Source organism: Notothenia coriiceps, unplaced genomic scaffold (assembly GCF_000735185.1).
Source record: "Notothenia coriiceps isolate Sejong01 unplaced genomic scaffold, NC01 NC01_scaffold00037246, whole genome shotgun sequence".
Classification (NCBI taxonomy): Eukaryota; Metazoa; Chordata; class Actinopteri; order Perciformes; family Nototheniidae; genus Notothenia; species Notothenia coriiceps.
Window position 1 is genome coordinate 4,746,753 of NW_011369947.1, and position 21,706 is coordinate 4,768,458.

A 21,706-nucleotide genomic window follows, 5' to 3' on the forward strand; every position below is an offset into this window, starting at 1 on the left:
TTCAAAAGATTGGAAGTCTGCTAACTTGTTGCTCTTGCCACCAACGTAGCTAGAGTGGTAAAACAATGTTAGAATGTGAAAACCTGAACCTCAACAGTGTTTTCTGGCAGGAGATGCAGTGACATCCAAGTAAGAATAGAAAAGCTATGATGATCATATAAGATAGCATTTAAGTGCCAGTGCGCAAAGAAAGAACAATTTAGTTGTGTCTTTTGTTGAAATACACATGCGAATTAAATTATTTTTGCTCTGGTGTCCTCTTGAGGGGTTTTCTGAAAAGCAATCCAAGAGGCAATGTTGAACCATTCAAGTATAAGCCCGGACAAGAGGGTGGGGGCACCAGAGGTTGGAACCTCACTAAGATAACTAAAGAAAATGGGGAAGATAAAAAAAGGGGGGCTTAAGACTTAACTACTTTATTCAGCTCAGTGACTTTCAAACGGTCCTTGTTCATTTGTCAGGGCTGCTGAGTAAGTCTGTGTAAAGGGGGTTGTTGCTTGAGTGACACCTGGATTGTTCGTCCTGGCACTCATGCCGGCAGCCCCTTTGAACTGCTTTTTCCCTTCAGGGCTTTGAAATGAAATGTAGACTATAAAGGGGCTATAGAGATACGATGTTCCATTATCCCCTCCTCTGTGCGAAACAATAGGACTCTTAGAAATCGTCTGAAAAGACAGTAGTACTATTGAGGAAACATTATTGACCTGCTGTGTTCACATTGAAAATAACAATGCGATGAAGCATAAGAGGATGATTTAAGGCTGACAACTACACATCTATCCAGGCACGGATAAAAACGTGCCTCTTGGCTAATTCTGCCATCTTACAGTAAGTAATATGCACAGAGAAATGAAAAGAGATAAAAACATGCAATTTAAATGAAGTGTTATTTGCAATGGTTAGAAGACTGACGGAACAGAAATATAGGGAAGTAAATTGCTAGTGAGAGCAGGGTAGCAGGCCACAGATGGAGTGGTATCCTCCATAATCTTACAGATCACTGTCATTAACACATAGGCTTCAGGAAGCGGTCAAATGTCCCCCTGAATTACATGTTCTTGTTGCCACTGACTGCTATTGTTGGCTTTGCAGTGCTCCTTGATCCACACATTAAAGTCGTTTAACAGCTGGAGCTATATAGCAGTCATCACATGGCAAATGCATGCCTAAAGTCAGTGTTGCACTTTTTCTCACTTAAATAAATACTGAAATCTGATGAATCTTCCTGTCAGAGACGTTTGAGGATGATCCAAGTCTTTTACTGAAAATACATGTATTATGGGTGTGAAGTAGGAAAGAAGTCACCATGCCTCTGTTGCTCTGCTTTTCTTCTTAATGATACATTATCAGCTAGTAGCATTACACACCAGAATCTCCAACCAAGCTTTTTTAAACATACAAAAATTAAATATTGACCTTCTGTAGTCAAATTGTATTTGAGTGCAGTTTATGAAGTTGAGTAATCTTAATACCAGTGGGACTCGGCAGTCAAGTCTTGGCGGCGGTTCATTTCCATTTTCCAGTTTCTGTTTTCTCTGTGATCCAAAAGAAACTGTGTTTTGGGATAAGATGGAAGGTCTTGAGGTCATGTTATCTGTCTCTGTTCACTGCAGCCACTGAAAGCCGGCTGTCATTAGCAACCATCAGGCGAATATTACCTTTTGAAGTCATTTGAACAGTTGATATTGTCCCTGTGGCATTTAGCACCAAAATATGTCGGTTCTTGAGTCTGAAATGATGGATGTTATCTTTCTGTTGCTACAATTCCTAGGTTTTATGAAATATAACTGGTGCATATGTCTTCTTCAAATGCATTGAACCATTGCTGACTGCAATCTGAACTCAAACATGTGGCAAATTTGACAAGGATGACCCTGAAAAGACAACTGGACTAAGAGAGAGACTGCTCTTGCATTTTTATAGCACAAGTTCAAAAGATTCAGAAGCATTACTGTAAAGCTAAAGAGGCACCCACAGTTAACCTTGAACTCATTTGAATTTGAAGATGTATTATAGATGTATTATTGAAATGGAAGTTATTCATCTGTGAAACCACACATCAACCATAATCCTCACTTACCCTGGGATGAGGACACATATTTGAATTACCTTTGAAAGTTGGTATATTGCATTTACCTTAAAGCAGGGGTGTCAAACTAAATTTCATCGTGGGCCACATTAGCATTATGGTTGCACTCAAAGGGCCGGTTGTAACTATATAAATGCACATATATAAATTCATCATATATATGAAATAATGTATTATATTATATGATTGCCTCTGCATTGGATTATTATCGGATAGGGTAATAACTTCATAATTAACTACGTCTGAAAGCAGAAGTCTAGGGCAAATATTTGCAAGTCTCTTCAGTGTGCATGTCACAAAATGAGATGCATTGTGGGACATATAGTTTATGGGCAACATGCTTCTGTAAAATAAGATGGAGCTTTATTAATCCCCGTGGGGAAATTCAGTGGTTTAACAGCAACAGGGTAAGATTGAAAAACAGCACAGCACAGATTCAAACGGACTAATACAATTAAGGATAAATCCAAGATAAAAATGTACAATTATAAATAACTATAAAATAAGAAATTAATTAAAATGAACATATATAGATATACTGTAAAGTAGCATGTAACCGTATAATAAACGTATTATATTCTTCGCAAGCTCTTGCGGGCCACATAAAATGAAGTCGCGGGCCGGATTTGGCACCCGGGCCATGAGTTTGACACCCCTGCCTTAAAGGAATATCTCTAGTGCACCCAATACGGGTGGCCAGCTAAGGCGGTCTTATACAGTATATTTGTCAATGGCTTCCGTTGCTTGCCTTGTCAAGAGGCCAAGACGTTCTGCCTTTTATGTAAAACAGCCTTGTTCAAAGTCCAGCAGCAAACCATTTTTGTTGACTTTTTCCAAAGACAATAAATAGTTTTTATCACTTTCCAGATGCAAAAGTCACAAGATATAGAACAATCTACATTGTAACAAATAGAGGTAATTTAGGAATTACAAACGTACCTTCAGACATAGGCAGTTATTTTCTTGGAAGTCGTTTAGTTTCCTTTTTATGGAAAGTTTGCACATAGTAGAAACACACTTGAATGGATTGTACTCAAAGGTGGACCTGTGGAGTCAAAGAAAAAGGGCACCATAACGCCACTAGAGGTACAAAAACGTAACAGTGGCAACGAGTACAGTATCCGATATGTGCAAAATGTTTTGGGACCCATTTTTTTGTTGTTGTGGGGTACTTACATCACTTTTTATAATTGTGTTATTGTCAAGTTAATGTATTTATATGTTGGATAAAGATTTCTCTTTAAGTACTTGCGTCTATTTGCATGTTTTTTCTTGATGTGCACTGTGTTGAGCTCTTCGGGCCGCCATATTTGCTACATTTCTCCGGCTAAGGAAATGGTAAATTACACAAAAAGACCCTGGACCACTTTACCGCTGCCAGCATGATGTACACTTCCTTTAGCTTTCTCCTTAGCAGACAAGGAGCCGTTGTTTAGTCTGTAGTTGTTGTTTGTATCCGCCTAGGTACTGAAAGATCATTCTTTGGCTGTTTTTCTCTGAACAAAATCTCTATTTTTCCCATCTATCTCCCCAAGGGCAGCAGCTCTTCACTTTTCTCCATCAATTTATACCTTCCTTATCTCATCTAGGCATACTTTTTCTCTTTAATATATACAGGAAGTGCAATGCCCCCTGGGATTTGGTGTCACTTTGCTATTCTTAGTCACAGTCAAATGCAGGAAAATGCTAACAGTTTTGATGCATTCCCTTAGTATTCCTGTAGCATATACTTATCACCACATTCATGAGCTCTACAGCCGATACATGCAATTATATGATTTGATAATATGTATTTTTAAATAAAATGTATGACATAAGAAATAAGAATATGAGTTTATCTAAATTTCCGATAATATGACTTGACTACTTCATTGCATTCTACATGAGCAGCATTATCTCCACCCACTTTCTTCCTATCTTATAGTTGCACACTACGTTGAGTCTGAATAACATGGCAGCCTAGGTGTTCACCATTATCTGTAAAAGGGAGAGCCTTTGTGGCAACGCAGGCAGGTTTTACACTGTTAATCAGGCAAAATATAAAGGCTAGGAGGTCATTTTGAGCCCTTATATATTTTTTTTGCATTTACTATTAATTTGAATTATATTAAAATAACATTGAGCAATAAATTGATAATGAAGTCGACTCCTGAAGTAGCTGATTGGAACATAACATCACCTCTATTACACAAAGCAAAGGGTCGGATAGTTTGTTGAATTTCCAATTGATGATTATTTGGTATATTCTTATCAAGGCAGGGGTGTCAAACTCAAGGCCCATGGGCCAAATCCGGCCCGCAACCTCATTTTATGTGGCCCGCAAGAGCGTGCAAAGAATATAACGTGCAATAAAATTGGTGTAATTGTTGATTATTTGCTTCTAATTATTTGCCCTAGACTTCTGCCTTCAGACGTAGCCTAGTTATGTATGAAGTTATTACCAGAACTGATAATAATCCAATGCAGAGCCAATAATGTAATATAATACATTATTTAATATATATGATATATTTATATATATATGTATATATAGTCTTTTAAGTTACAACCAGCCCTTTATATAGTCTTTTAAGTTACTTTGAGTGCAACTTTGCTGATGTGGCCCGCAATGAAATTGAGTTTGATTGGTGATAAGATGGGGGGGAATTGTGCTCAAGAAAAATTTACCATGTTTGTTAGAACAAATTAGATGGGATTAATCAAGAGCCATCTGAAAAAAGCACATCTTATTTCTTTGTGTGTTTGGGTTAAATGGCTACTCTAATAAATGTTGTTTCAACATTCAACTAATTCTACTTCAACTTCAGTCAGTTGCTGTCTCTCGAGAGATGAGTGATTCAACCAATGCACACAATACAATATCCATATTTTGATGGTCCTAAGTTCTTTTAAGGCTTGCCAACATGGCATCCTTCTAAAGAGTGAGCTAACTTTAGTGAGTATCATTAGCCTTTTAAAGAGGACGACAAAAGCAACAGTAAAACACTGACAGGTCGTAAAACACCATTTGGGCCAGGGGATTTCTGAGAGAGGGTGACCCGTTAACACCGGGACAAATCCATCTCTCTTCTTCCTGTGACAAAACACTTCACATCAAAGCATCTGTTTTCCCAAAGATTACAATACTTCCGAATAACATTTGTTAAAGGTTACATTTCACAAGGATTGCGTTAACTAAAGCTTTTGCATACTGTAGGTTTATTTATGTCAGTCTTGACTTGGTTGATTTGCCTCTACAGTGCTTTTTTCCCCTTTGTTAAATCCCTCCTCTGGTGCCCAAATGTATTCACTAAATGTGTCACACGGTCAAAGAGTGCCTCTTTATTGCACGGGTAAAACATCTCTTCTTTCAGGCAGCCTGTGCTTTGGTGACCTCTTCCCCATCAACTCTCCACGCTCCACACTGGAGATAAATGTTCTCTTCTTTTGTCATTTAATTGCTGCTCGTAAGGGAAAACAGATTAGGAAACTATGTACTTAGTAACATCTCTTGACAAGAAAGGTCATACTTATAAACTTAAACATTTCATAATATAGAGAAAAGTATTGAAAATCACTAGAGAATGCAATTCCTGAAGAAATTGCTAGTGGGAATGCTTTATGCTGAAAATCTGACGCCAAACTTCTATGCTGAAATGTAATGTGTAAGAAGAAAGTGAAGAATTTAGATTGAAATGATACATGAACACTGGGGGCTTGAATGTGTGATGAGAGAAGAAAAGAAAGTAAAAAGGCTTGGAAAAGCAGCAGAATATTTGAACTGCAAACTATTGAACTAACTTGATGGCGAATGATCTGTCGCCATGGCAACGGCATTTGATGACACCCCATAATACGCTTAGATGCGTTGATGGCTGCATCGTTACCAAACCTGTGAAATGATGTTGTAAACAATATTGAAATATTATATATATTTTTCAGAACAATTAAAAAGCTCTTAGCTTGTAGTTAAAGGGAATCATATGCATATGGTGCTAAACTGAAAGTGTACAGTGTCTTGTTAGATATTAATTTGTCTGCTTTGAGCTGTTAAAATAGAATCTAAGAATTAAATAGTCTCCCCTTATTGCACTTTTTAACTGTTATTTTACCTTTATTAAAATCTAAGTCACAGTAAGCTGTCCCAAATAAACAAACTTCAAATGACTTTGGCCTTCTCCAAATGTTGACTGATTGTCGTTTTTGCTGTGATTTATAAGACTAGAATTACAAACACAAACAGTTTTTCCAGAACAACCAAATCTTTGGATTTTGTATTTGGCTCTAAAAGTTGTTTGCAATGTGGCCACACATCCTGGCTCTCAAAGAAATCCAGTAACTAATCTCTAAGTCATGTAAAGTATTTGCTCAAGATTCCGTTCAGAATCAGATAAGATTGTACGTGTAAATATCTGGCCCATTGACCAGTGTACTACCCGACTACAGCAAAAACAATTGAATAAGATAAATCTGTGGTTTGTAGAATTATATATTAATGTGCGGTGTACATACATGACTTTTCAGGAAAAGTAGCCCATCAGGCGGAAACATATTGCTGTATTAAGCCACCGGGGGAGACCATCCATATTGTTTTAGAGCTCTAAAGATACCCTGTACAGTTTCATTTATTTATCCAAAGGCAATGTATTTGCACAGGGGTCCCGTGCAGATGTTGTTCCTCAGGCTACAAGCCTTATAAGAGAGGACACTTGCACATCTTCTTCTTCATGTAGACCATCCTTTACCAGTTCCCTCAGGCGCTACAGAAGAGTTTCTACAAATACACAGCTAGCATGAGAAAGTGCCTGAGAGGTGATTAAAGGTCTGTGTGCCTGTTTGTGTGATTGCTTTATGGTAATCCCTTACACTCTACACATTTCATTCGTTTTTAATCTGTTGTTCATGCAGATTTCCTTTCGCTACATTTCCATAAGCAAAACAATAAGGTTTACTTAGGTGTGACATGGGATTAAGCTCAAGTTTTTGTAAGCCATTAACAATCTGCCATTGCACTTTTGAATGGCCTGTGAAGTGAAACACTCCTGAAGATGTTTTTAAGAATATCTGCTTTTCTCCTCAATATTTGGAATTCATTCTGAAACACATTTATGGTTAAGGTTTATGGTCCCACTCTGTATATCAAGTTATGGTTGGCAATGGTGGACTTTAGTGATCAAAGTTCTTATTTCTGCTTCTCTATTTTTGATTTTTTTCCTCAAATTTTGGAACAATTCAATCAAAGTTATGTGAGGTCGTGTTCGCTTGGCCTTGTAATTTCCCATGTCTATCTCCTTTATAATGTCTTCATGCCTGAGGAACAAAATAACATATTTCTGTCTGTAAATATTGGTATCTCTCTGAGGTGGAGGTGGATGTGGAGCAAAATAAAAAGACATTCCTATGACCTTGTTGCTTTCGGCTGCCTTAAGTGCTCTCCTGGGCTCCTGAGGCCCTGATACTGCAGGAAAGGAGTTTGGAGAAAATCAAACAGAAATCAATAAATACACTAACCTCATTCCCCACCCCAATCACAAAAGCCAACCGTTTACAGTTTGTCTCAGCGATTCAGGTCTAATCTTTTTTGCCTGACCTGTATCGTAGGCATTCAGTGCATAAGACACAGAGAAACCTACCTCACTGTATAGCTATAGGCTCACTGGGTTAGGTCGCTGTTTTTCTCCCCTTGCAGTGATTGCATATATCAAAAAAGTATCATTCAGAATCAGAATTTGAAAACCACTGCAGGGCTGCAACTAGTGGTTATTTATTCATCAACTTGTCTGCTGATTACCCTCTCAATCAATCAGTTAAATGTTTTAGTATCAGATGTCAGAAAACAAGGGGCAAACGTTTGTTTTCACAGTTACGATGACCTAAAGCCTAGCACGATTTCTCCGAATCCATTGTTTTCTCACTGAAAACAGCAATGATTTTAGGCTGTAAATAGCTGCAGCAGTCAAGTCATGGTTATTGAATGCCATACCCCATTTATTGGCTTTTCTTCACTCATAGTTTAAACTAAATGCAAGCCTCTTATTTTTTAAAGAAGCACCTCCGTTATTAACCTCCTGGAGTAAAATTTTTGCTAAGAGCACAAAAAATGAACCCTGCCAATGAATATTAATCCATTCGGAATGAATTTGCATTTAGCATTCCTTTATTCTTCACTCACTTCACTGTTGGTCTGAAAATGTAAGAAGCACTCACTCTAAAGCTCCTGTCAAAGACTAGTTTAACTTCTTCATTAATGAAAAGAACATTTAAAAGTTGTATGTGCTGACACACTTTCTGCCTTCTGTTTTTGGGAAGGAATTCACTTGAGGTGAGATTCATTTTTTATGAATGTGAATTTGTTAGGCATTCATAGAAAGATTAGGAAAAAAAGAAGAAAAATAGAACACATGAAACCTTCAAATATTCCGTTACAAATGCTGATGCACAGATAATAATTAAATCTGCTTCTTGCAAAAGCATCCTGAATGTTAACCAAAAAACAATCAACGTATGTAAGTAACTAAGTGGAATAAGGTGTCAAGAACTACAACAAAATCAAAAATGTTAACAATGACACGGAAAGTAGATCTCAATCTTAACAAAAAAAGATCATCAGAAAGCAGCCACATCTTTTTTTTTTCAAGTCACAATAGTACACAATGTGGCAGAAGTGTCTATTAATGCCTTTTAGGGGTAAATGTAGTGCTTTTAATGACCATCCTAAGCAAAATTAAACTTGTGAGTGTATTTCTGCTTGCATGCGTGCACCTCAACATGCCATGTAGTGGTAGCTGATGAGGAAAGCCAATGAGGATACACAGATGTTCCTCTAGGAAAAGTGCACAAATAATTGATGCTTCTGAAATCAATGAAACTGACAATGTTTTTTCTGCAGACGACACCAATAGAAAAGTCACTTCTGTCATAGATGGTGAGCGAGATGATTGGCCGAAGTTTAAAAAGAAGTGAGCTGTCTACTAAAAAGAATATATCTTATGTTTGTCTGTCAGTCTGCAAGCCTGATTATCAGATGCTTCGTGTGCGATTTTTCTGTAACTTAACTGTCAGCATCTCACTTCTCACGTCAGCAAGGGGCGCAGGGACTCCGATCTCCCAGGATCTGGCAAGAAATGATAACAATCTGAGCTTCTACTCTTGGAGAGATGTCATGAATTTGCCATGGTGTATGAAATGATTGATGGTCTTAAATACTGCAGTGTGTAGTTAGAGACAGAGAGATGAAACACAGGGCTCAAAGAAGCAGAAATAGTGTGAGGTGTTAAAACACAAGTCTTCGTCATAATAAAACCATTCTTTATTTCTCACGTTATGTACACATGCAACACCCTCTGAATCAACAGTCATTTCCTCCATAAGATAAATAATATTACTTGTGATTAAATGTAGAGTATAGCATCAGATGATTATCAAAATGTCATTTATTTATTTGTTGAATTGCATCAAACCACACCTCACTTTGGCAATAGTAAAATGGACACATAGCAATGGAATCGGACAATTAAAGAGCCAATTAAAATAGGTTACCTTAAAATAATTGATCCTGTTGAGATGCACTGTACTGTGCTGCAATGTGATTGAAGCATTGCTTGACATTTAGCATAATGCCAAAAGGGTGAAAGTAACAGACATTGGATGAACATGAGCGGAATTACAAAACATGGTGTATGAAAGGTTAATGAGCCCAGAGAACTAAAGTGGTAGCTGTCATGTGAGACTTCCCACTTCAAGAGGAGTGAGATAAGTAACAGAAGACGATCAGCAGGCAGAGTGTGGAACATTCATGGAGACAGATTGTAGGCATCTCAGATGAGTTGCATCACATTTGGGGTGTGAAGACGGGAGAAAAGGGTACATGTTTGTTTAGTTGGTGTAGCGGTGAGGTTCCCACACATTATATCAATAAATGTTCTCTCACTGTTGACAACACACTGACTTATGGGATTATCGGCATGTCTGTGCTTGTATCCTACTATAGTGTTTCATCATGTAAATGTGTGGGTGTTGTTGGGAAAATACTGAACGTACTCTTCTAATATCAGAGTAGCGCATGATAACAAAGGCCCTACGTAGCTGTGTACGTAACCGGATGTATGATTACATAGAAGAGCGTCAGGACACACTGTTTTAGGCATATGATAGCTACGTATGTGACAACGATTAACATGATGATTCAGCCTCTGTGGATAGAGACATACTGTCATGTGTATTGCTTACGCAGGCCTTAGCTAATCTGAACTAAGCACAGAATACTGCTTTGAACCAGTATTCTGCATATTGGGACTGAATAACACCCTCTCTTGTATTAGAAGGACACTGTTCGGGAACTATTTTGTCCCATGCAGCTATGTATGTGATCACTACTTCCATTCTAGCAAGGATAATAAATACATGTATCCTGATATTGAAGCTCAAGCTGGTGACGAGTGATATTTTCCTAACAGGTGTAAACACAGAGAAACATTTCCAGTGTTAAACAATGTTAATGGGACTCTTTTTTTTTTTTAATCATTTATAGTAATACAATTGCACCTTAAATGTTCCACTATTAATTTGACTGAATTGTGCAGCTTCATCCCTAATAAACACCTCCTTTAAAGGAACCCTATATGTTAGTGTTATGTATTATTTATGTTTGTCTTAAATAATGAGGTTTCTTTTTAAATCACCAAAATTATCTCTTGCAGGAAAGGCGGCTGTGTGCACACCCATTCCTCGAGATCTACCGAGAGAGTCAGATCCTGTTCATGGCCCCCTTGGCCCGGCAAGACGATTTCTATGTGCGAGAAGTCCGAAAGGCAGAGAGGAGGCTGTCCGAACAAGAGGAATTGCACAGTGACTCAGACGTCTCAGGTACGTGGACTTCTTGCTGTACTACATAAGAACATAATTGTCTTTTGTACGAACAGGCTCATAGGCTATTGGTGTTCAAAGCCCTGCTAATCTACACAGGACAGGCTTGTGAGTCTTACTGCTGGAAAACATGGGCAGTGTCGCTCAATAACCATAATTATTATATGATGGTAATTGGAAATAAAGCTTAGTCCGTCTGTTTGTTTGTCACTGTTGTCACCAAAATGCACCCCTTGAGTCAAATTTAGTAAATTATTATGCCAACAATTGCAGTTTAACTTTTTTTCATTTTGATTAGTGCCAAACATCTTTAAAACAGATGTCTGCAGTGCAACATTTATGGTTATTGGATTAAGTCAATCCTGAATCAAAGCGATCCCATTTTCCGTTTTTTGGCCACCTGACAAATTGAGGTCCAATTTTCTCTCTGTTTTGGCAATGCTAGTGGTTCCAGAAATGAAGTTGATGAGAGCAATAAGAGTGAACCCAAACATCAAAGTTGCAGGCCGTAGAACAAACTGAAACTGCTAGTAACTCTTTGGGGAACTGTGATAATTATCTTCTGTCACAACAACTGACCCTTTTTACTCTTTGTAAGTTTACTACTTACATCAATCATTGTTGCCATAAAAACATTGATAAGTGGTGCTTTAAGCATTTTAATAGCAATCAAGACACATTTCAAAACATTTGAAATTGGCTATAAATACCCTAGAATTATATATAAAAAGCTTTCAGTCAGAAGGTTTTCTCCATCAGTTAAATCTAGTCAGCCACTTTTCATAGCCTTTAGAAAGCAGCATGTTAGGCACCTGGGTTTTGGCTTAGGCAACAAGCCATGGAGATGCTTGGCTGGGACCCAGGGGAATTTGACCCTTTTGCTACTACTGTTTTGTTTATGAGCTGCCCTGCGGAAGCATATTGTGATTGACACCTTCCTAGGTGTTAATGAAAAGCCTGGATACAACAGCTTCAGGTGCAACTGTGCAGCCACTCACCAGAGGCTGTCCACAGCTATACGGACACCACTGGGAGTCTTGCTCTCAATATTAAAGATTCACTTTAGCACAGTTCTACTTGACATTCATTCACCTTCACGAGATGTAATGCTTGTGAAGGAGTGTTTTGAAGAGTCAATTTGAAGTGAGATGAAGCAAGTCTAATCGTGAGTTGTCGTGGATTGTGAAAATAAGCCTTTTTGATGATAACAGTCTCGTAGCACCTTCCTGCTTCCAGCTGTTTGGCAGAGGCCATTTTGGCCATCAATCCAAATATAGCCCAGCTGAGACTTCAAATACACATATACACAGAAATATAACCACATAAAACACAACAATTGACTCAGGGGACAACATGTCACAGTATATATTTCATTATGAACATGTTGTTGAAAGAACAAACTGAAAACAATATCAGCAGCGCTCTTGCGGCTGGTAAGGACTCATTTTGCGTGAAAAATTAATGAGTCGGTCACCCCAACACGTGTTGTTACCCTTATATTTGTTTGACCCTTGACATTGGCGTCACATACAGTGCCTTAAAAGTCCATCTGGATCTCCTCTCTTGCCTCAGAGATGAGCTGAATGTGTTGTTGTCACGTTCCCTGCTTCTTTATGTGTCATGGGTGCAGTGCAGAGTGGGAACGGCATCTGTGTCCATGGCTGGGAATGGTAATGTGACAGGCAGCCATGCTCCTGTCACAGTAGCATCAACTGGACCAGGTCAGTGGAGCATTCAGGAAACTGGAGGCCTCCTTGGTCCATTGACCCCAAACAAACCCATCTGATCCTCACTACCCCCCCATACCGAGCCTGTGTGACCGGATCAACCCCCAGACTCATCATTCTCGCCTGCTCACTGTCAGACAGCGATGTAGAAAATCATCATTCTCTAACATTCTCTGAGGATCAACACAAGTGTCAGAGTTGATGGCAACATTTCATTCTAGTTGGACTTTAGCAGGTTTACTACAAGTATGTGTTAGTTGTCACCAGAGATATTTAAAGTCTTATGTAGCCAGCCAATGCCACATATCAAGATTTGTCAAAACAAGTATAGAATGAATTCTCAAGTCCGAGTCACACATTTTCTGAATTAAATTGCAAATCTGTCATGTCTCACCATTAAAAATTATTAAAATTACATTTTAAGATTGTCCTCTTAAGGAACAGTTTGACATTTTGGGAAATACATTTGTTGTTATTTTGCTGGATGAGAATATACCAGACTCATTCCTGTCTGTTAAATTAAAAGCTGTTGCCAGTAGCTTTTAACTTAAAGTTGGGGTAGGTAATTCACTTCAGAATGCTCTTAACATCCCGATAGCAATGAATATCTTAAATGCTTTGACAAAAAATCCATAAAAAAATTTCATCTGTGGAAGCCGTAATACTGTAAAAAGCACGACCGGCACGGCTAAAATGACTGGATGGCCTACCTGCCTGTCAGCCTTCCATCTCGTGCACAAACTTCTCTTGTGCCCTCATTGGTCATATGCGCGTTCGTGTGTGTTGGAGGAGGGGCTCTGTAAGGAAGTCTGAAGGAAGGGGCAGATTTTTTCCGGTTGTGTACTTTCAAATTCTAGCTGGTTTCTCCATTCTTACCCTACCTTTAATTCAGCAATAATTGCTGTGCAGGGATAAACGGCTACTCTTACCCCAGAAAAACAATTCTCAAAGATCTACCATTTAACTACCATTACCATTTAGTTATATTTAGTTTGTTTAATCTGTACACTAACAGCAATGAAGAAAAGACAGGTTGTGTTTTTAGAGAGTTACCTGCTATGGTATATTTATTGGCCTGCTGCAGTGACTTCCTCAGTGTCCTCATCCGAAGGTTGCCAGGCAACAAGCAGAGAGTGACCAATTAATAATAGTATGTTAAATAATGCGCTTTTGAAAGGGCTGGTCAGCAGATTCTTTTTAAACTTTGGACACAGTCTGACTGTTTCTCCCTACTTTCAAACGTTCTGCTTTAGCTAACTACTTTACAGACATGCGTGATATTCTCTAGCGTATTTTCTAAAATCAATGAACTACTCCTTAAAAGCTCCTTTAGACAACAGTGGACATAAGCCTTCATATGAGAATGACATTCCTAAAAGATAAGGGTGAGTTTGCTCATCTTAACCTGCTGAAGTTCTGCAGCAACCATCTCTGTCTCATTCCAATAATAAAAGATTTACTGCCACTCACAGGCATGTAGAGACCAATGCCTGAAGGCGCTATTAAACCCCTCCAATCAAATGCAGCGAAAGTTTCCACCTTAAGAAAATCAAGCTATCATTCCTAATGTCTCTTCTCTGAATTTTCTTCCCATTGACTGATTTAATTTTGTGTCTTGCTTTAGGCGTTGGAAAACCAACACGAGACCTAACGTGTGGTCTATTGGAGCTCTGTATGCATATTTTAAATGTTGTACTTCATTTAACTTTTGGCTACATCAATCTCATGCACCTGGGGTGGATGGGAATTAAGCAGAAGGAGCTTGTGCCTGCCATTCAAATATGTATGTTTTTATTTACATTGTTTATATTATAAAGATAAATAAGAGTTATTTATAAAGTGTTCTTTGCGTTTTCATGCATGCAACTGTGAAATTCATCATAGTCTGATGTAGTCAGATGCAATGTTATCATCTGGAATAAATAATATGTAATTTAATCAGCTGTGCAATGTACATGCAATTAGTTTGAGTTCGAGCTCCTGTTTGTTCCTTCCTGGCCCCAGTCTCATATTCTTTGTCAACATGATACGACACTGCAATATCTCTCTCATCTTTTTCTAATATCATATTGCGGGTGTGTGGCACAACGGTATGCTCCTTAAGCTCTTCTATGTTTTGACTAAGTGCATTACAGCACTACAGCGAGCATAGTGCTTGCTCGGAGTCTCTTAACTTGAGCTCAGAAGTGTGACACTCAAAGCGTCCTTAGAGCGTATAGTTCTGTTTTCTATCTTTGAAGTTTAATAAGGAATAACATTCTTGCTTTGCCGTTCGGTCTCTCAAGAGCTCCTCGCAGTAACTGACCAAGTGAGCAGCAATTTTTATTTGTCGTATTTCTTTTTGGAAATCTATGACTTTCTTTAGGTTACAACAAGTGCTTCGATGAATTTAAGAGGAAATACATTTGTTGATTGTTAGTTGGTGATTTTGCAAAGTGGATTTGATAATTTATGAAAACTTTTGTATGAGCTTAACCTATTATGCAAAATACAATTTTCCATGTCTTTTATACATAAACATGTGTCCCCTCTACGTTTAGAGATTCTGAAAGTTTCAGGAAAAAAGATTTGCTCGCTTTTTGAACCTGTCTAACAATGAACTGATCAGATTTTGGCCAATTTATGATGTCATAACGATTTTTTGGCTTGTGTAACCATTAGCCAATCACCAACCAAGGTAACCCCCCCCCAACTTTATCCCCTGAATCTCCTCCTATACGGCTTTCACACCAGCGCATTTCCCTTTCTAGCTCCGAGCTAGAGCTTTTCTGGTTCAGCTCCGGTTTCACTTTTCTGCTCCCGCTCTGTTCACACCGCCCAGAGCCCGACTGGTGCTGCCGCTGCTGCGTCATGACGTCACCGTTTACATCGCTGATTTGCTCCCCAACGGCGCTCACAACAACAACAACAACAACAACGGGGGACTGCGTCGGGTCGATGATCGTGTTGCTTTTAATCATACGAAGTCAGATTAAATAAAATAATGACTTCTCCAAGCTTATACTTTTCTCCAGAGTACCGCTACAGTGCTGCTCGTCCACTGGAGTTTATTCTCCCGTTAGCTCCGGGTTAGCTAATACTTTAGAGCGGCCTCTCTAAAGTATTCACTGTCTGACTGTCACACAAGCAGCTGATACATATCCCCAATTCCCCTTAAGTGAATGTGTGTCAGTCTGAATTGACGCTGTTTGGCATCACAACGCTGTTATTAAAGTGTCTCTTGTATAAAATGGGTGATGTTAGCATAGCAACCGAAGCTAAACTGACTACTTGCTATTGCTATCCTATTGTGGCATAAGCCGTTTTCTACAGGCACATTTTACCGGCGTATTTTTCATTATGATTCTACTTGTGATAGTCGGACATGACAACCTGTGCAGTCCATGTATTGATTCCATCCGATAGCTGCTATAATACAAAACAAAACGTCTGCCTCTCTCCACAATGATCAATAACAGTGAACGGATGGTCAAAGTAAGGTGCAAATAAACAGAATCACACGAAGCCTGGTTAAGAGGCGGACGCCGCTGCGGTGTGAACAGGAAAAACCGGTACTTTTTAGGCTCCAGCTCCGAGCCGGAGCTGAAAACGCGTTGGTGTGAAAGGGGCACTAGAGCACCATTGTGTTCTTTTTAACAAAATATCTCTCAGAGGGGAGTGGCTCCTTATTTTCATCTAAAGTAACAGACAGAGAATCAGCACTTTTGAAACAGGGCTGAAACAGAGGGGATTATGGGATGCTGCAATGATCTGTTTGGTATTTGGAGCCAAACACTTCAGAAACATGTTTTGTATATTTCTGTGAACTGTAATATAATATATTGATGAAAAACAGTATGATAGGGAACCTTTAAAGCTTTATACTTTTTCATACATTGTTCCTCAATTGAAATGCATAGCTGGCAACCTGTCATTTTGTTAACTGTACAAATCTCAGCTACTTGTCTCATATCCTAACCACCTGTACAATGACAAAGCCTGCTTCTGGCTTCTGTCCTCAACAAGCTTGCCTAATGTAAGGAGATATCGATCTGAGAGGTGCTTTATGTGGAAGCACTCTCAGCCACACAAAGACAAAAGGTCAACAGAATGGCACACAGGTATGCAGTTGATTCTATTAATCTGCAAGAAGCACACTTCAAATCACTGTGAAGTCAAGTGATTGGGCTGTTAATCTCCAATTAAAGAGCAGAAGACCTTTAGCTTACAGGAGTTTCTAAGCAACAACATTTTGGTGCCTATTTTGATTCCAGACTTTGAGTTGTAGTACCACGTGTTGCTGCTCATCCTATCGTTCATAAACAACCAGAATTTGCAGTTTAACTTTATTAAGACTGTCTGATGTCTTGTTCACTAAGCACTCTAAACTGAATTGAATGTGCAAGATGTAACAGTACTTCTCATGTTCAATATACATTTATGAAAATAACAAATGGATAAAGCATAAGATAAAAACAAGCTGGATGTTTAAGGGACCTGAAATCAATGAATAGCTAAATATATGTAACATGATCGCCATTAACTTTCTAGTATCCTCTAATTTAGTGGTTTGTCGGTTTTATTTACCATCAAAAAATATAGTCCAGTTACCATAAACATAAGGTGGAAAGAGAAGATAAAACTTGATAGTTACTGCTAAATTAAATATATTTGTGTTGGCCTATCTTTGACTGAACAGACTTTATCTCAAATACTATTGGATGAATTGCCATCACATTTGGAAAAGGTATTCGTGGTTCCCAGAGGATGAATCTTAATGACTTTGGGGATCCCGTGACTTTTCCTTCAGCGCCAACATGAGGTTGACATTTGTGGTTTTGAGTGAAACATCTACACCACTATCGGATGGATGAAATTAATGTTGGTACAGACATCCATGTCTCCCTCAGGATGGATTATAATAAGTCTGTTGATCCCCTGACTTTTCACCAAGCGCCAGCATCAGGTCAAAACTTCAGCTCATTTACAGCTGCACTCTATGTTTAGAGCTAATAACCAAATGTTTGTACGTTTGCATGTGTAGTGACTATTTCCACTCAATATCACTGGTGTTATCTCCATTCACGACAAAGTTCTTGGCTTCCAATACCATTTTATTTATTTTTACTTATAGAAAAACAGAATGTGCACATCTACACAGTCAAAACACTGTTGCTTTTTCCCATTCCCAATCACCCACACCTGTGCCGGTGAGGTCACCTTAATACCCTGTGCCCCATTGCGCCATCTAGTGATCAAAACAAACAACAAAAACATACAAATGGGCACAACAGCATGCATACCTAAACATAGAAACATTATACCTTGTACCTTGTATACCTTGCGTTAACTCTATATCTGTAAGCATGTTGGTATTTTCTAACTTATCATATCTTATTAGCTCCTTAATACTTAATATGCATTTCATTTGAAGTTACATGCTTTATATATATACATGTTTCTCCATGCATTTCCAAATAATAATTTGCCTTCTGGAGTTAAATAAAGCCCATGTTTGTTGAAGAGGAAACTCATATTCTATATTCATATCGCAGCCTAAATACAATCATGCAGATTTTGGTAACATCCCAGCACTGGATATTCTGGGCAGCGTAGCTTTCCTCATGTGGTGTTTGTTTGTAGAAGTCCTCTCACCATCTGTGCACCCCTCCCCCTTCTGTTTTATCACGCCTCTAGGTGCAGACTCCAACAGTGAGTACAGCTCAGGGAGTGGGGTTCTCCTGTCGGACAGCAGGGAGACGTCCCTGTCCTCGGTCCACTCAGTGCCTCTCCAGGATCAAGAGGAGAGAAACTACAATGGAAGAAGCTCCCCAGGAAACTTGTTTAAAGAGCTGGACTGGGAGCAGGAAAACAGAGAGGACGAGCAACTTCATGAAGACTCCAACCAGAAGAGCCCAGAGGCTCCCGCTCAGGAGTGGTGGGGGGCTGTTGGAGAAGAGGAGTAAAAGTTCAGTGAGGCATATTAGTTCAGGAAAGAGAGGAAAGGATTGAAATGTAAGAGGTTTGGAAGTTAGAATTAGAAAAATGTGTCCCTCTTTGGATCTATGTCCAAAAGGAGAGACCTTACAGGATAAGGGAGGCAGTCTTTTGAACACTGAACAAATCTCATGAAAAGAATCAAACAATTATTGTGAATGATTTGTCACAGTCCCTGCCTTGAAAGCTAATTATTAAAAAAGTGTTTTTAATATTTTTTAAAATAGCTTGTGAATTTCTGGTTTCTTTTTAAAATGTTTTATAAAAAGGTACATTTTCTTAAACAGCGCTTTAGTTTTTAGCTATATTACTCAAACAGCAGTGAATCGTACATGTAATACTAAATGCATTTAGTGAGTACTTCCTGCAGCAGGAAAGTGTATTCAGGACCAGCTCTAAGGAAAACTACAGTGACCGTGTTCATTGTAATAAGAGACTTGTCACACAGTCCAAAATAAGCAAATATAACCAGATTTATTAAATACTCTTTTAATTACAATTTTAAAATGAAAGTATTATAAACTTCCAGATGTTTCTGACAGAAAAAAAGCAACTAGAAATCTCCAGAACTTATCCAGGTAGCCTGAGATTCTTGAAACATTTATACAGAAAGTATGTCTATGTTTGTCCAAATGACAAGGAATGAACTGAGGACCTGTTATAAAAACATTTTACTTGAAAAGTCTTTAGTTTGCTGCACTGAGGCTAACCATTACTTGCATTTTAACCATTTTTGTTTCACAGACAAATGGTATTCTGTTACAATTGCATAGCTCTGTTGTTGATGCACATGTTTTGATATAAATGTTACCTCATCTGCAAAGAGGAAAGTGTGAGTGAATGCATAATTGCCTTATTTGTGAACTCCTCCCGAGCCCCTCTGAGATTGTGGACACGATTATGGTGAGTGTGTGGCCTGCTTCCATTATCAGTCAGAAAAGAGATGACAAGGCAAGTGAACTAAACATTAATATTAATTCCAATTACACTGAAAGCAAATAAATCTCTGTGTGAGTCTACCTTTTATTTACAGTCACTCTACACCTGCCCTCTCGCATCCCTAAATTATTCTCACACTCTTATTCCCCACTCATTCTTTTCCTGTTCAGCCATCTTATTATTTTACTTTCTGCCATCCATTTTTCTTTGCACATGCTAATTTCTGCTTGTTTTTCTTTCTACTTTTGATATTTTCTCTTCCCCTCTGAAATAAATATGGCAGGTGCATCCTGAAAGACCACCTGATGACCCACACAGCCTATAATGTGTGTCCAGTCATATCAATATCCTTTATCTTCCAACAAACAAGAGATCACAGCTCACCTGGAGGGAGCAGGCAGCTCAAAGGGATGAGCATGTGTTTTATCAAGAGGAAAGCCATATATGGTAGTTTCAACTAAAGCCATTGCTTATCTGAGCTAAGATATGTTCATTTGCATTCTCCAGGTTTTCACTTGGACAGAAATGAGTAATACTTGAAAGCTTTTGTCGGTCCTTCGCTTTACTGTTGCGTGTTTGATATGACTAAAAACACCACCAATAAGACTCTCTTTAAATATAACTGTGGCCTTACATTGACAGATAAACTGTCATCCTGCAAAGGCTACACAAAGAGGCCCTTAGGGAAGAGAGGGTATTTTATACAAGAAAACTAAAGCTATTAAAGAAGTGATATTCTGTCTATGAGTTTGCATTTACAGCTATTATAAATGCACAATCATTATGCATTAATAGATATTAAAATCCAGATATTCATTAATTCAGCTCTTTTGGCTCACTGAGGCTCTTAGGTGCATATCCATTTAGAGATCTGTTTGAGTTATCTTTAAAACTTGAGAACAATTTGGACAGAACTAAGTTATCCGGATAAGCCAGTAAACCTTATATTTGACCAAACCTCGTAAGGATGTTTTTTTGTCTGAATGTAATTGTTTTTACATTATCCTTCAGTGTGGTCTGATACAAATGCATTAGGGATATTTAACTACCCAACTCTTCTATCAAATGCTTGTTTAACTATGTTCTAACTCCACATGGAAACCTTTAAAAATAACAACTTGTTACAGAATCACTCATTCATTTAGTTCATCTGAATTGACCTTGCCTCAGAGACCTAATTGGCAGAATGCTGAGCTTTTACCTGGCAAATGTTCTACAAATCAGAGGATCTATAGTGGGCGTTTACATCGGTAATCTAAATGCTGATTGCTCTAAAGATCGGCTTACATTCCCACAGGATAAAGTTAATGGAGATGAATGAGCTTTAAGAGTATAAGAGTGAAGCTCCGAGATGCTTTTTGGATAGCTGTGGTGGTACTCCTCTCTTTCTTACATGTACATAATGGGGTAGTTACCTGCTGATGCTGATCTGTGAATTAATTGTAGGCTATGAGTGCAAACAGGTGGTGCATAGGGAATCCAAACATAGACTTACAGTAAACCTTGATTTAAATACAGCATTATTGGTATGAAACAGTTATTAACTCAGCGGGTAAATGATCAGGGCTGGTCGTGCCCTTGCAGTTGGGAGGGTATTAAAGGGTTGTTTTAGTTCAATATACCTTGTTTGTTATTGTTAAGGATCCTTCAATATTCACAAAAGTAATAGTTGTGATCTGAGAGGTGTTGTCATCACCTAAATGGATTGGCTATTTTCTATTTGTCTGAATGCTTGTTTTTCTTTTAGCAATGTTAAGCTATTTGTTGTGTTCCCAGCAATACCTTATGATACAATGGTGTCATATTGTAATAAAACAAAATCATCCTCTAAGCAACAATGACCACTTGAAGCTGCCACAGAATTATGAAAAACAAACAAAAAGCAGGTTAATGAAATGTATTGTGTTCTCCTCAAAATACAGAAATATGACTCGGAAAAACCTTTTCAATTTACAGATGTTGGTATCTGTCTTGAAATCTTTAAATAGAAAGCAGTAGTTCTAATAAAAGCCAAGATGACATATTTACATACTTTTGAGTCTCAACAAAACATAAACACAACAGAGAGGAACACTAAATTGTTGATTTGAGACCGATTGTTTTGTCATTATGCCTTACCATCTAACCATCA

At 38.3% G+C, this 21,706-nt stretch overlaps 1 protein-coding gene across 1 annotated transcript in view; it reads left to right on the forward strand.

The window, feature by feature from the left end:
* tex264b (testis expressed 264, ER-phagy receptor b) overlaps positions 1 to 19,395 on the forward strand; it is a 31,226-nt gene extending 11,831 nt beyond the window's left edge. The window contains exons 3-4 of the mRNA XM_010794612.1: positions 10,768 to 10,933; positions 18,337 to 19,395. Of these exons, the coding sequence (XP_010792914.1) occupies positions 10,768 to 10,933; positions 18,337 to 18,605 (435 nt within the window). The 3' untranslated portion in view covers positions 18,606 to 19,395. The remainder of the gene's footprint in view (positions 1 to 10,767; positions 10,934 to 18,336) is intronic.
* Positions 19,396 to 21,706: the final 2,311 nt, after the last annotated feature.